Source organism: Sturnira hondurensis, unplaced genomic scaffold, assembly GCF_014824575.4.
Source record: "Sturnira hondurensis isolate 20B ecotype Veracruz unplaced genomic scaffold, ASM1482457v3 Scaffold0011253, whole genome shotgun sequence".
Lineage (NCBI taxonomy): Eukaryota > Metazoa > Chordata > Mammalia > Chiroptera > Phyllostomidae > Sturnira > Sturnira hondurensis.
The window spans coordinates 272,166-284,963 of record NW_028083884.1 but is presented as its reverse complement, the minus strand read 5'-3'; the positions used below and the strand labels follow the sequence as shown (position 1 = coordinate 284,963).

At 52.6% G+C, this 12,798-nt stretch overlaps 1 protein-coding gene across 1 annotated transcript in view; it reads left to right on the top strand.

Moving 5' to 3' along the window:
• The window catches only part of BTBD16 (BTB domain containing 16), a 36,950-nt gene extending 29,448 nt beyond the window's left edge, over positions 1-7,502 (top strand). The window contains exons 11-16 of the mRNA XM_037059578.1: positions 651-742; positions 1,552-1,634; positions 3,338-3,415; positions 4,516-4,614; positions 5,934-6,122; positions 7,391-7,502. Of these exons, the coding sequence (XP_036915473.1) occupies positions 651-742; positions 1,552-1,634; positions 3,338-3,415; positions 4,516-4,614; positions 5,934-6,122; positions 7,391-7,459 (610 nt within the window). The 3' untranslated portion in view covers positions 7,460-7,502. The remainder of the gene's footprint in view (positions 1-650; positions 743-1,551; positions 1,635-3,337; positions 3,416-4,515; positions 4,615-5,933; positions 6,123-7,390) is intronic.
• The last annotated feature ends 5,296 nt before the right edge of the window (positions 7,503-12,798 follow it).

Here is a 12,798-nt window from a genome sequence, read left to right as displayed (position 1 = left end):
CCCAGCCTGACCTCCAGCCAGGGGTGGGAATGAGCTGGAACTCGGTGTTCACACTGACGCCCACAGAAGCAACTGTGAAACCAGCTGCTGAAACCAGTCACCTCTCATCCGACCGTTTTCCTTTTTAATTCCATCCCGAAGTGCTTTGGAAGTGCCTAAATTGACCACTTATTCAAAGGGCACTAATGTGTGGAGGAGGCATCAGAAGTCCCAAGTTCAAGTCCTGGCTGAGCTGTTATTTTTCATCTGTCAAGTGGAGCCTAGGATACCTCCCCTCCCTGTCTGTCCCGTGGGAAACTGGAGAGGCTCAAGTGAGAAAATGAATCCCAGAATCCTCTATAAAGCAACGTGTGTTCCCATCGGTCATTGAATGAGTATTTTCTGGGCACCTACTATGTGCATGGCTCAGCAGTAGACAGAGAGGGGAATGTAACCATTTGTCTCATTACAGTCTGCGGGGCCAGCCTCCACAGAGGTTATCCCCACCACTTCTTGCTTCCACACCCCTCCCCCACCCAAGGAGAACCAAGCCTCACCTACTCCTGGCTGGTGAAACCACTCGCGTCTTGGAAGTAGCTGTCACTAGCCCTAGCTCACCCCAGAAAGTGGTTTTCTGAAGGCCTTTTCTTCCCCTCTGTGCCTCTGCCAAGCCTCTCCAAGAAGACCTGCTTTCTGGACCAAGAGGAAGAACGCAGCCTGATACCTCTCTTCCTTTCCCTGCGTCTACACGGCATCACTGAAGGTAAGCCCCATCCCCGGGGAGTGTGTCTGCGGAGGGCTGTGGGGGGCCTGCCCCACCAGATGTTCCCAGAGGTATCCACTGAGTTCTGACCTTGTCATTTCTGAGCTGTGTGACACTTTAGCAAAGCCTTTGTCTGGTCTCAGTTTATTTCTCTGAAAATGGCTATGAGCTGAGCTTCCATGAAATGTGACGATGGATTGTGAAGGCACACAGCTGCCAAAGGCCACGTCGCTGCCCCGTTCCTTGGGCCCCGCCTCCTGGAGCAGCCGCCCATTTAGATGGCTCGTTTCGTGGGTTGGGAGAAAATTCTGGGGCTGTGCTCCAGGCTCAAGCTCCCCAAACCTCACGCTCTGGGCCCAGGGGAAGACAGCTGGGACTTGGAAGGAGGAGGGAAACTGGGGAGTGTGTTGCGGACTGGCCCAAGGCCCACCAGTGAGATCTTTGTGTCTGAAAGGGCATTTGAGAACTTTTCCAGGTACCCCAATGAAATGGGCAGCTCTAAACCCCAGGGCTGGAGGGTGGGGCCCAGGCCGTTTTGTCAAAGTCACTCCTAGACTCTGAAGACACTGGTTGTCAGATCTTAGCCCGGCCTCCTCGGGCAGGATTTGAGGGGGCGGTTGCTGAGGGCACTTTGGGGGAAGTGTTCTGCAGTGTCCCATTTGGGTCCTGAACACCATACGATTCCCGGGGCCCTGGGAAGGACCTCCAACCCTCAGCTCCTGACCTCCTCCTTTCTCTCTGTACGTGGGACTTTCGTGATTCTCTTATGAATAAATCCATAAAAATGTTCCCTTTGTGTCCCTTCCAAGGCAAGGATCTGGATACGTTAAGGCGCATTAACTTCTTCCCCGAGCCCTGGCTTCTCCAGGTCACCGCCAACCATTACCACTCAGTGAGTCGCCAGCTCAGCAAGAAAACAATCACCGAAATGTATTGCCTTTCTGACATTGCTTTCTCTGGAGATCTGCTTTGTTTGCACTTGAAATCTCTGGGCCTTTGAGGTCGGGCTATCTGGCTTCTCTGCGGGGGGGAAGCAGGCAGAGCCAGGCCTGGGGAAGGGGGGAGGGAGGAGTCCTCAGAACCCAGGTGCTCAGAGAACCTGTCTGGTGGACCTGGACCGTGAGATGGGGTGGAGGAGCACCAGCCGCATTGCCCTGGAAACAGAGTCCCCCCAGCAGACACAAAGGTCACATGGGCTCCTTATGGAAACCTTTCCAAATGCCGAGAAGTTGAACAAAAGAAAACGCATACCAATTACCTACTCTCAGACCCCTCGCCCAAAGACAACCATTGCCAACATCTTATTGCATGTGATTGCCTTTCCCCCTTTTTTTAAAAACACAATTAACTCGGCTCACGAACACTGTCTTTCGTGGCTGCAAACCCTTCCACCGTGAGGCTGTTCTGCTACCAACGCTACTGTGCCCTTCCTTTATCATGGAAAACGTATGGTGTTTCTAATTATCAGGGAGCTGTTCTAAATGACTGCATGGTGAATATATTTGCGCATAATGGTTTAGTTTACTCTACTCAGAGTCCGTTTCTTAAAGGAGGTTCTCAAGAGTGGAAAATACTGGCCCCAGAAGGAATGTGCATTTTTGTTCTTGAGTCATATTAGCAAACCTGGGACTAAACGACTCTCCTCCCCTCAGTCATTGACGAGAGTGCCTTGCTTTGTACGTGTTCGGCAATGCAGCCGGTTTCTCTCAGGTCCGTTCTGAGAACTTCCCTCACTGAGAAGCGAACCATGGCCTCTCATTTTTTAATGGGCATTTCCTTTCTTACTGGTCAATGTGACTATTTTTCCGCATGGCATTTCATCCTGGATGAATTGTCTATGCAAATGGTTGTACTTATGAGATCCCAATCTTGCATTTTTAGGAATGAAGTAGGGCAGTGTGTGAGTTCTGAAGATGTGTGAGTCACTACTTAAAATTTAGTGCAGCTCAACAAATTCCTATTGTCACGTGTGGACCACAGGACTCCGTGGCCCCTGCACAGCAGATGAGGGCTCCACGGGACTGTGCTTCTCTGAGACCTGATTCAGAGCTGTGCTTTGGTACAGCAGGGGAAGGGAGAGGAGGGAGGGGACGGGAGGGGTGGGGCCACGGAGGGAGGACCGTCCCCAGGGCTGGACACCTCCGGAAGTCCCCCACTGCCCTCTTCCTGTCCTTCTGACCCTGCCCCCCTCCTTCCTTTTACCCTCTGCTACAAATGTCACACTCCTGAATCCACCCCATCGCACCCCAGCCTGCAGGGGGAGCTGGCTATGTGGGGTCGTCTTCACTCTTGACCTTAGGACTGTGAGCATTCCCTGCCTCATGATCAGGCTACTTACATACACATTGTACTTCCCCGGTGAGGCTTCTCCGGGCCGTTCTCTGGTTGTGGTCTTCGCATTCTCTGAAAACAGTGAGCCCAGCCCCCGGCCCCAAGCAGGTCTCCTGTGGACAGTGTGGCCTGGGGCAATGGCTGGCTGTGGGATCCGGGACGGCACCCTTCCGAGCACAGTGGGGAGATGAGGGTCAGTGAGCGCCTGTGAGGGTGGTGTCCGTGGGTCAGGCGGCTGGCGAGCTGCGCGTGTTCCCTTTCCAGGTGGAATGTGGGGGCGACATGGTTCCCGCGAGGGACTTCGACACCCAGGCTGTGAGATTCGGGCTGCTCTTCAGCCAGGTACTGACCGCTGGCCCTGAGTAAAGGGAAAAGCCATCCCCTCATGTACTTGCTTAAGGACCTTTCTAAGCATCACTTCTTCCCTCTGGTAGGAAGGCCAGGGCAGAAGAGGAAGTTACAGGTGTCTCTTCTGTGGGCTCACCACCCCCCAGGAAATAAAGTCCTCAAGACAGGGGCCTGGGAGAGGCCATTCAGTAACCTGACGTGTGCGTCCAAAATATCCCCACGGGGTGACCCACAGCTCTGGTTTACAGGGAGCGAGGAGTTTCCATTCGAAAGCCAGGAAAGGCCGGGGCAGGCTAGCGTGAGTGGGCTGTCTTCTCCCCTCCACACACAGGGATGCCAACCGCTCCTGGAGAGAAACCCCCTGAACCCGGGTTTAGGGTTATGGGGGTGAACCCTTCTGAGCGGCCACTTTGATGGTCCCTGGAATCAAAGTAACCGCAGGTTGGGAGGCTCGGCTGCAGGACGCCCAGTCACTCAGCCAGCAGGGGAGCGTGCGGGCCAGAGACCGCACTCGGGGCGGCCTCCGATACACACAGCTCGCCTCGTAACTGCTGCTCTCCTCCGGCTTCTTTAACGCCACCTCGTGTGTCAGGGACTTGGGGCCCCGAGGCTGTCTTCACAGACTCTGCTCTGGGTCATCCTGGGTGGGCCGGGCCCAGCCCCTTACTCTCGGAGAACTGCCCACCTGGACAGGCTGCAAACAAAGCGGCCGGGACACCTTGCAATACCCAGAGTAGGGAGCGTTCCTTAGGTAGAAGACTCATCAAAAAGGAGCAAAATCTTCCTTTGGAAGGTCTGCAGGACATGTGGAGCAAGTGACAGTGTCACCTGTAGGATCTGTGAAGTGACGGCAGTGTGCCTTGTCCTGTGCTTCCTACACTAGAATGGCTATTGTGGGTTTTTTATTGTGTTTTTTCCATGACCGTTTATCCCCGTAACACCCTTCTTCCCCCACCCTCCTGGCCACTATGTTTTAAGTCAGTTTTCAAATTAGTCACTTTTGTTGTTGCAGCTAGAATTTGTTTTGCTATAGCGTCTTGCCCTTCGATGCTGATGATTCTTTCCGTCACTTCGTTGTTTCTTTCCCAATTTAGGAGTGCACGACTTACTCAAAACTGATCGCTGTGTATGGATTCTTCTTTGAGATAAAGGGAATCAGGAACGATGCTACATCTTACAGTTTTTACATGCAGGTGAGGAGGACTGGGCACAGGAATGGCACGTCTCTGAAACAGCCCTGTAGGTTCAGAGTCAAGTTCATCCTGAATCAATAAGAATGGCTCAGTCATTATTTATTAACTAACACGGAATGTGTTGTAAGCCTGGAGCTAATCACTCTCATAGATGTGATGTCATTTGATTTCTGCAACAGTCTTGGGAGGTTGCTGTGTCAGCCCATTTCACAGGTGAAGGTCTGGAGACTGAGTGTCTTTGTGTTCACACGGCCTCTCCTGGCAAAGCCGGGGTTAAAGTCTGCTTTGACGCCACACGGGGTTCAGTTCATCTCAGGTTCCCACATGAGGGATGGGTGATGCTTTACAGGTAGGTGGTCATTCCTCTGCGGAGGTAACAGGAAGGGCCCAAGGGAGAGAGGGAATGGTCTCGTGTAGAGTGACAAAGCAGGGCAGGGGACAGGACCCCAGAGAAGACAGGAGGGTGAGTGGCTTCACCTGGGTGCCCTTGCGGGACGTTGGGGAGAGGCAGGAGAGCACTGGGTTTAAGAGCAATGAGTCACGAGTCAAAGGCCTGGCGAGCCCATGAACTTACCTCGCTGGGTTGTTCAGAGTGTTAATGTATTAACTTGTGCAAAGGGCTTAGGACAGGGCCTGACACATAAGCCCTCTTTGTTGATGACAATGATGATGACAACTATGGTGAGGGACCACTATGTCCCACTTAGGATTTGCCTTATAAGTCTCTAAGTGTTCAACAACTTGAGAAATTGAGTTTTATTCCTCTCTTTTACTATCACCGCCAATCACAGTGCCCAGGATATAGGGGAGGTGGGTTTGTCTCACGCATGGATAAGTGAATAAATGCACGAGTGAAGAGACCCGAATTTTAGCCCCAGCATCGCCACTACCTCATTACATGCCCTGGAGTCCTGTCTCTTCGTTGGATCAGTTCTTGGTCTTCAGGGACTCAGAGATTTCCCTCCCTACATCATGACTTTCACTGGTCGGAAGAGGCGGACTGTGTAACAATACCAGTCAACATGCTCCTACGAACACTATGTTGGTTTTGAAATTCTGGCAAAATGATGGGAAGACCTTCTAATCCAATAAGCTCGACTCTACCATGTGTCTCTGGATCGGCCAAACCCCAGTCCACTGGCCAGCAGTTTGCGGATGACTCAGCAGCAGCCCGTCTCTGGAAATGAGATTCCGGGGAGATGCCCTGGAGCGCTCCACACGCAGCCTGCGGGGGGGTCCACGTGCCAGGAGCCAGGTGTCCCTAAGTCTGGGTCACCCCGGGTCAGCCCACTGAAGGTGATCGATCTCCCTCCTTGCAGAGAATGAAGCACACAGACACGGAATTCCCCTCCTCCGTCTGTGAGTATGGGCTCGTTAGCCTGAGAGCGGAGCGCTTGGTCAAGTACGAGATCCGAGCCCAGGCCCTGGTGGACAGCCAGTGGCAGGAGTTCAGCACGGGTCAGATCGTGCAGAAGTTCCGGTTTGCGGGGCGCACCTGCAAAAGCCAAGTGAGTCTTTGCCTTTTCTCTTCTCTTTTCATTTCATGTTTGCTCTTTCTTGCCTGCATCCTGTTGCAAGGGGCGATTCACTGGTTTCATGTCTCATGGGACCTACAGGAAAAGCTTGCTCTGTTTCTTAAGAATTATCACAGCTTGGAATAGTGAGAAATGGAAATCTGGAATGGGAAGCTGGGGACACAGGAAAATGTAATCCAAAGCACACTGCCTGACGGAGATCACACCAGATCCATTTTTTTTTAAAGATTTTATTTATTTATTTATCTTTAGAGGGGAAGGAGAGAGGGAGAGAAACATCAATGTATGGTTGCCTTTTGTGCGTCCCCTGCTGGGAGTTGGCCTGCAGGGAACTGGACTACAACCCAGGCATGTGCCCTGACTGGGAATCGAACCTTGATCCTCTAGTTCGCAGGCCAGCGCTCAATCCACTGAGCTACACCAGCCAGGGCCTACACCAGATCCATTTTATAAATGTCAAAGGGTGTTTTCCCAGACGAGGAGAGGTTTGCTCCCCCCACTTCCACTCTTGGCTGGATATCACCCGTCACTTCTGCTGAAACCCATGGCCCTGCCCACCCGCCTCCACGGGCCACACCAGCCTCCAGGTACTTTGGTACCCGGCCTGGCTCCTGATAGCAGCCATCCAGAAACTGCCCAAGAGCCTGTCTGTAGTCCTTAGGAGGAGCTCAGGGTTGTGAGTCCTGGGAGGTCAGGCTTCCCATGCTGCTCTTATGTGGACTGGGGCTTGGTCTTCAACCGGAGAGTGAAATTCTCAGTCCTGGCTGTCATCAGAATCGCCCGGCCTTTGCCAAGTCCTCGGGGCTGTGTGCCACCCAGGCAAGACCAGGTATTTCATGGTGGCGTCCAGGTATCAGTATCTTTTATAGCTTCCCCAGTTATTCTCTATGATGTTAGAAATCCGAAGAGTCCTGTCTTTTGCAGAGGTGGGAGTGGGCAGTTCCACCCAAGGGCAGTTCCCCTGGGTCTGAAGGGGTCGTCATTGTGCCCAGGGTGGTGGCCACGCAGGAGCACTTACTTGTGAAAATTCACCAAGCAGTCCCCTTTACATCTGTGCACTTTACCATATTTAAGTCACACGTACATTTTTTTAAAGTTTATTTTGGAGGCTTTTTCTCAGTGACTCTAATGTGCAGCCAGAGCTGAGCGCAAACACTGTGCAGGCCTCCCTCTTCTGCCTTCAGGGGCCACTTGTGCTTGTTGTAAAAGCCTCAGTTGCTCTATTTTGCTTCATCTTTTAGGTCTTGAAAGTCCAAACTGTGGGAAGCCCGATCTATGTAAGTTTTTCATTCATCTTCCCAGTGTCTTGACGATTTCGACAATTTCCAGAAGAATCTGCGGAATTTTTTTTCTTCCCACAGTCTGCATAAAAGACAATAAAGTGACATGAAAGGACGACTGACTCCAGGATTCGGCTGACTTTCCTAGGCAGCGAGGGCTCGGCAGAACTTTTGCCCATTGTCTCGGTCTTTTCCAGACTAAGCCATGGGGCGGTTTATAACCGGCAGAAACGTATGACTCACCATTCTGGAGCCTGCAAGCCCAAGCCCGAGATGCTGGCAGACGCAGCTTGGTGTCTGGGGAGGGCCCGCTTCCTGGTTCCCCGCTGGCCCACTTTCCACTGTGTCCTCACAGGGCAGGACAAGGGCCAGGGGGGGCTTGCCGAGGCCTCTTTTATAAAGGCGCTAATCCCACTCGTGAGGGCTCTACCCTTCCGAAGGCCCCACCCTCCTGAAGGCCCATCTTCCAGTACCATCACTTTTGGGGGTTAGGTTTCAACATGTGACTTTGACCATGGCGCCCCCATTTGCATTGCTTTGGGGCAGAAAGCACCTGAACCAAGAGCCCACCTGCTGTCACTGACCCCCAAACAGCTGGAGCCCCACCCTGTTTTCTCACACCCTCTGGGCTCTTTGATGGGAGCACCAGCAGTAATAACACCCTCTCACTGGTGGGGCAGGTGGAGGGCATGGATCACACACCTGGCTGTGGTCCCTGTGGACTCAGCCAGAACAAGAGGTAGGAAGAGAAGGAAGCAATGATAAGGTTCAGAGTGACTGACCATCAGCCATTTTAAGTGGAACCCTGTGGTCTAGAAAAAGTAAGGTAACTTGATACCATTTCTACCTCCTTGCACAAGGTGGTGGGGGTGGGGAAACGGGGTTGGGGGGGCCCAAGGAGCCAGAGTGGCAGATCTGGTTGGAAGATGCTTACTAAGCACCTCTGACCCCTTAGGCCCTTGACATGTACCCTCTCACTGAATTCCTCCAACCCCCCATAAGGTAGGGTAAGGTATCCACGTCTGGTGAGAGAGGAAGCTGAGCCCCAGAGAGCAAGGCCTTTATGAGTCCAAGGCTTCTCCAAGTACTAGGCCTCGGAGGACCAACCACAGGGCCCCCTGAGAAAAGGGGAAAGGCTTAGGGGTGTTTAATTCAAGTACGTGTTAAATACCCACTATACATTCGACAGAACCATGCTCCGAGCTTCTGGGGTCTTCTGGTTCATGCTATGCAGGGGCTATCAAATGTGAAACCACATTTAATTCCAATGAGGGCACTGGCACAGAGTGTGGGTGGTCTCACTGAGGACACACACACGCGTGGGCCTTGGAGGATGGGGAATGTCCACGCAGGCGGCCAAGCAGTGGGAAATGGTACATGGGGGACGTTTAAACAGCCGAGAGCAGGCTCATCTCTAACCCCGGCCTCCGGGGCTACACTTGTCAGAATCACGAGGGAACTGGTACAAAGCAAATGCTGGGTCCCCAACTTCAAGAGGCGGATCTGCAGTCTGGGAGACACTGGGAGTGGGAGGTGGGAGGTCTGCAGTCCCACCCAGAGAAGACTGCAATCTGAAAATGTCAATGTCATGACAGGGTTTCCAGCTGCACCCACACACTGGATTGTCTTCCTTACCCCAAGCCCCCAAACAAAACAAAACAACAGCCCTGGCTCGTGTGGCTCCGTAGACTGAGTGCCAGCCTGCAAAGGAAGGGGCCGCCGGTTCAATTCCCAGTCAGGGCACATGCCTAGGTTGTGGGCCAGGTCCCCTGTAGGGGGCGTATGAGAGGCAACATCACATTGACATCAATGTGTCTCTCTCTCTTTTTCCCTCCCTGTCTCTAAAAAATAAATAAATAAAATCTTAAAAAGCAACAACAACAATAACAACTAACAACCAACCCGTGAATCTCTCTCACCACTTTGGCTGATTTTATTTTTAAAACCAAATTTCTAGAATATGAAATAACCTAAATGAGGCACCCTCCTGTGGGTGATCCGCTCACTTTAATCCAGAGGGTCCAGCGCTTTCCACTAGGGGGCGAGCGCTGCCTCAAAAATGAGAACCAGCAGTTCAGTGGAAGAATTCGCCACATAAAGCCCATCTTGTGGCACTGAGTCCTCCTGGCTTAGTGGTTGAGTGAACTTCTCTGTATATTCCAGGTGAGGCTGAGTCATTCACACATCTGCAGTGTGGACATCATAAAAGCTCTGAACTTGGAAAGTATGTTATGAGATACGAACCCTTCAGATGACCCAACAAGCCCTTCTTACCAGTGAAAATGTCTTAGACTAGCATTTGAAACCTACAGTCACAAAACCCAAAGCGGTGACCACGAAGGCTCGTCAGCTAGGCGTCTCATGTGCCGTACCCATGACGCTCTCTGTGTGCTCCTCTCACCCCCTGCTCCCTGGCCCACCCCACCCCATCCTCCCCTCCACCCACAGTGCCCAGGACTCACTCTGCGCACAGCAGCTCTAGTGAGTCCTGAGCTCAGGCACCCGAGGGCTGGAGTCGGGTTTGCTCCGCACTAGCTGTGCGGTCTTAGAGAAGTCACCTCACCTCTTGAGCCTCAGAGCCCACACCAAGGTCGGCAATAAAACCTGTGGTACATGTCAAATTTAAATCACCCCATGCTGTAAGCACTTAATACAGCTTATTCCTCTTCCTCCCTTGCTGCTTGGAGTCATTTCGTACTTGTCCAGGGTGGATGCCTTGTGATCTTGGGCACGTCCTCCTCCTTCTGGGGGCCTCGTCTGCTTTGCAAAACGGAGAGGTCAAACAAGGTGTTCTTGGTGGACATTTCCAGCTGCGATCATCGAGTCCTCTGATTCTGGGAGTGGAGAAGAACAAGACTCGGTGATTGAACCTACGAACCGGAAGTGGGAGGACCAGGGCAAGGACTGAATGGTGTCTTATTTTCCCGTGGGATCCTCAGAATGAGAATGAATTAGAAAGAGTAAGAATTACCTCTTTCATTGCCCCTTTTTAGAGAGTTTTGTACCCTGAGACTGATATTTTGGTAGCACCAAGAGGAGAGAGGACATTTTTGCGCCTATAAGCCTAGGATGAGAAGTGGAAGGGGCGGGGCTTGCTGGGCTGCTGGGAGAAGAGTGGGCTTCCCGGGGGACTGGATGGGGGAAAGCCCTGGGCCCCATTATTACACTGGGGCCTGGCCTACAGGCCCCTAGGCCTTGAGAGCTCAGGGGCAGGGAGGGCAGGTACTCCCAGAGGAGACGGAGAGGGGAGAAATGCCATGAGGGAAACCTCGGGGACAGCTCTGTCCAACAGAACTTTCTGCAGTGATAGGCATATCCTGTATCCACCCTGTCCAGTATGGTGGTCACTGAGCACTTGAAATGTGGTTGGCATGATTAAGCAATTGTATTAAATTTACACAGTTCCTTTTAATGTATTTAAATTTAAATAGCCACAGGTGCAATTAGAAGGAACAGGGTGACATTAGGACCCACCTTGAAATGAGGACCTGGTCCCTTCCGATCCTGGAAACCCTTCAGAACCCCGAGCCTCTTGTCTCTTCCCAGGCTCTGGAGTAGTGGTGTCACCACGGTGGCCAGGCACACCTGAGGCTCTGCCTGGAGCCACTCCAAACATCCTCCAGGACTTCTGGGTGACAGCCACCTCCCCGGGGGCTCGGAGAGGCCATGTTGGGGTAAAGGAAGGTTCTTGTGCCAGGGAAGCAAACACTTCTATTCTATATCAGGGGATCACTGTTACCTGCCCCCCTCTACCTGGACCAATGCTTATTTAAATTCAAATAGATTAAAATGAAATAAAATTAACAAGTTAAATTCTCCGTTGCAGGGGCCACATTTCAAATGCTCAGCGGCCACACTTGGCTCGTGACTACTACATTGAGCAGGGCGGATATAGGACAAAGGGCTCCTCTTACTTCTGTGGCACTTTGTGCTTTGTGACTTTGCATGAGTCACGTGCCCTTTGTGCTTTCATGCCCTGACTCATTCATTCATTGCACGGATTTCTAGTGGGAGGCTGCTGTGGGGCTGGCCTGGGTTAGGGCTTCAAAGGTGAACAAGACAGGCCCTGCCCCTCAGAGCCCACCACGTGCAGAGAGACAGTGTGGATGGGATGGCCGTACTTCAGGTGCCTGGGCACCCGAGGAGAGGGAGCCCAGTTCCCCGGGAACGTGAAGCTAAGAAGCTGACCTGTCCCCAAGGAGGGCCCTCACCAGGGAGGTGCCGCCGAGGCTGAGAGCTGAAGGAGCAGTGGTACTGAAGCATGTTTGGGGTGGAGAAAGCGGAGCCCTGGCACGCTGCCCTGAGGATGCGACAGGGTGCAGCCTCTGTGGAAGACATCCTGGCAGTCCCTCAAATGCCAAAACATAGGAGTTGCCACCTGTCGGGCCGCTGGGTGGACACCCAAGAGAAATGCAAACACATCCACACAGGAACTCGTACATGAGTGTTTGTAGCAGCATAGTAGCCAAAAGGTGAAAACAAAGTGTCCACTGACTGATGAATGGATAAACAAAATGCAGTCTCTCCAGGTAGCAGAATAGTCTTCAGTCTTTTGAGAAGGAATGCCATACTCTGCAAATATGCTAAAAACCACAAAACTGTTCAGTGGGCGAGTTGTATGATATGTGAATTAGATCTCAGTGAAGCTGCTAAAAATAAAAAGTGGAGGGGTTGGGGGGTCTGGATAAGATCCAAGCCCCAACAACAGGTGCCGGGGAGCCTGGCACCTTCAGAAGGCAGGGAAGAGGCCCGGGTGGCCAGGGCCAGCAGAGCCAGCAGAAGTGACTGGGTGGGTCAGACCTTGCAGGAACCTGGAGGCCATGTGAGGGACTTGGGTCTCTTTCTCTAGAGCAGCAAGGAGACTGAAGGGTTTGAGAGCTGAGTCCATCCTGATGAAATTCACATTTTGTAAAAGACATTCTGAATGACATGTGGCAAAAGGAGTGGGGACGGGCAGTGTGGGAATGTGCATACTTCAGAAGTGTTTGGCCCTGGCTGCTGTGGCTCAGTGGACTGAGCACCAGCCTGTGAACTGGAAGGTTGAAGGTTCGATTCCTGGTCAGGGCACATGCCCGGGTTTCAGGCCAGGCCCCCTGTTGGCGGGTGTGCAAGGCAACTGATTGATGTTTCTCTCCCTCTTCTTCTCCCTCCTTTCCCCTCTCTCTCAAAATACATATATATTTTTTTTAAGAAGTAGCCTTTGTTGTGAGCTGGAGAGAGGTGAGGGCCTTGCCCAGGAGTGACAGGGTGGGGAGGGGGGCCAAGCCCAGAGACTGAGAGAGATATCGAGCTGGTCCACTCCGTCCACGCCCCCGCTGCCCCGAGGGAATGCCTGCCGCGCTGCCAGGCCCCCAGTTGCCACCCAGGAA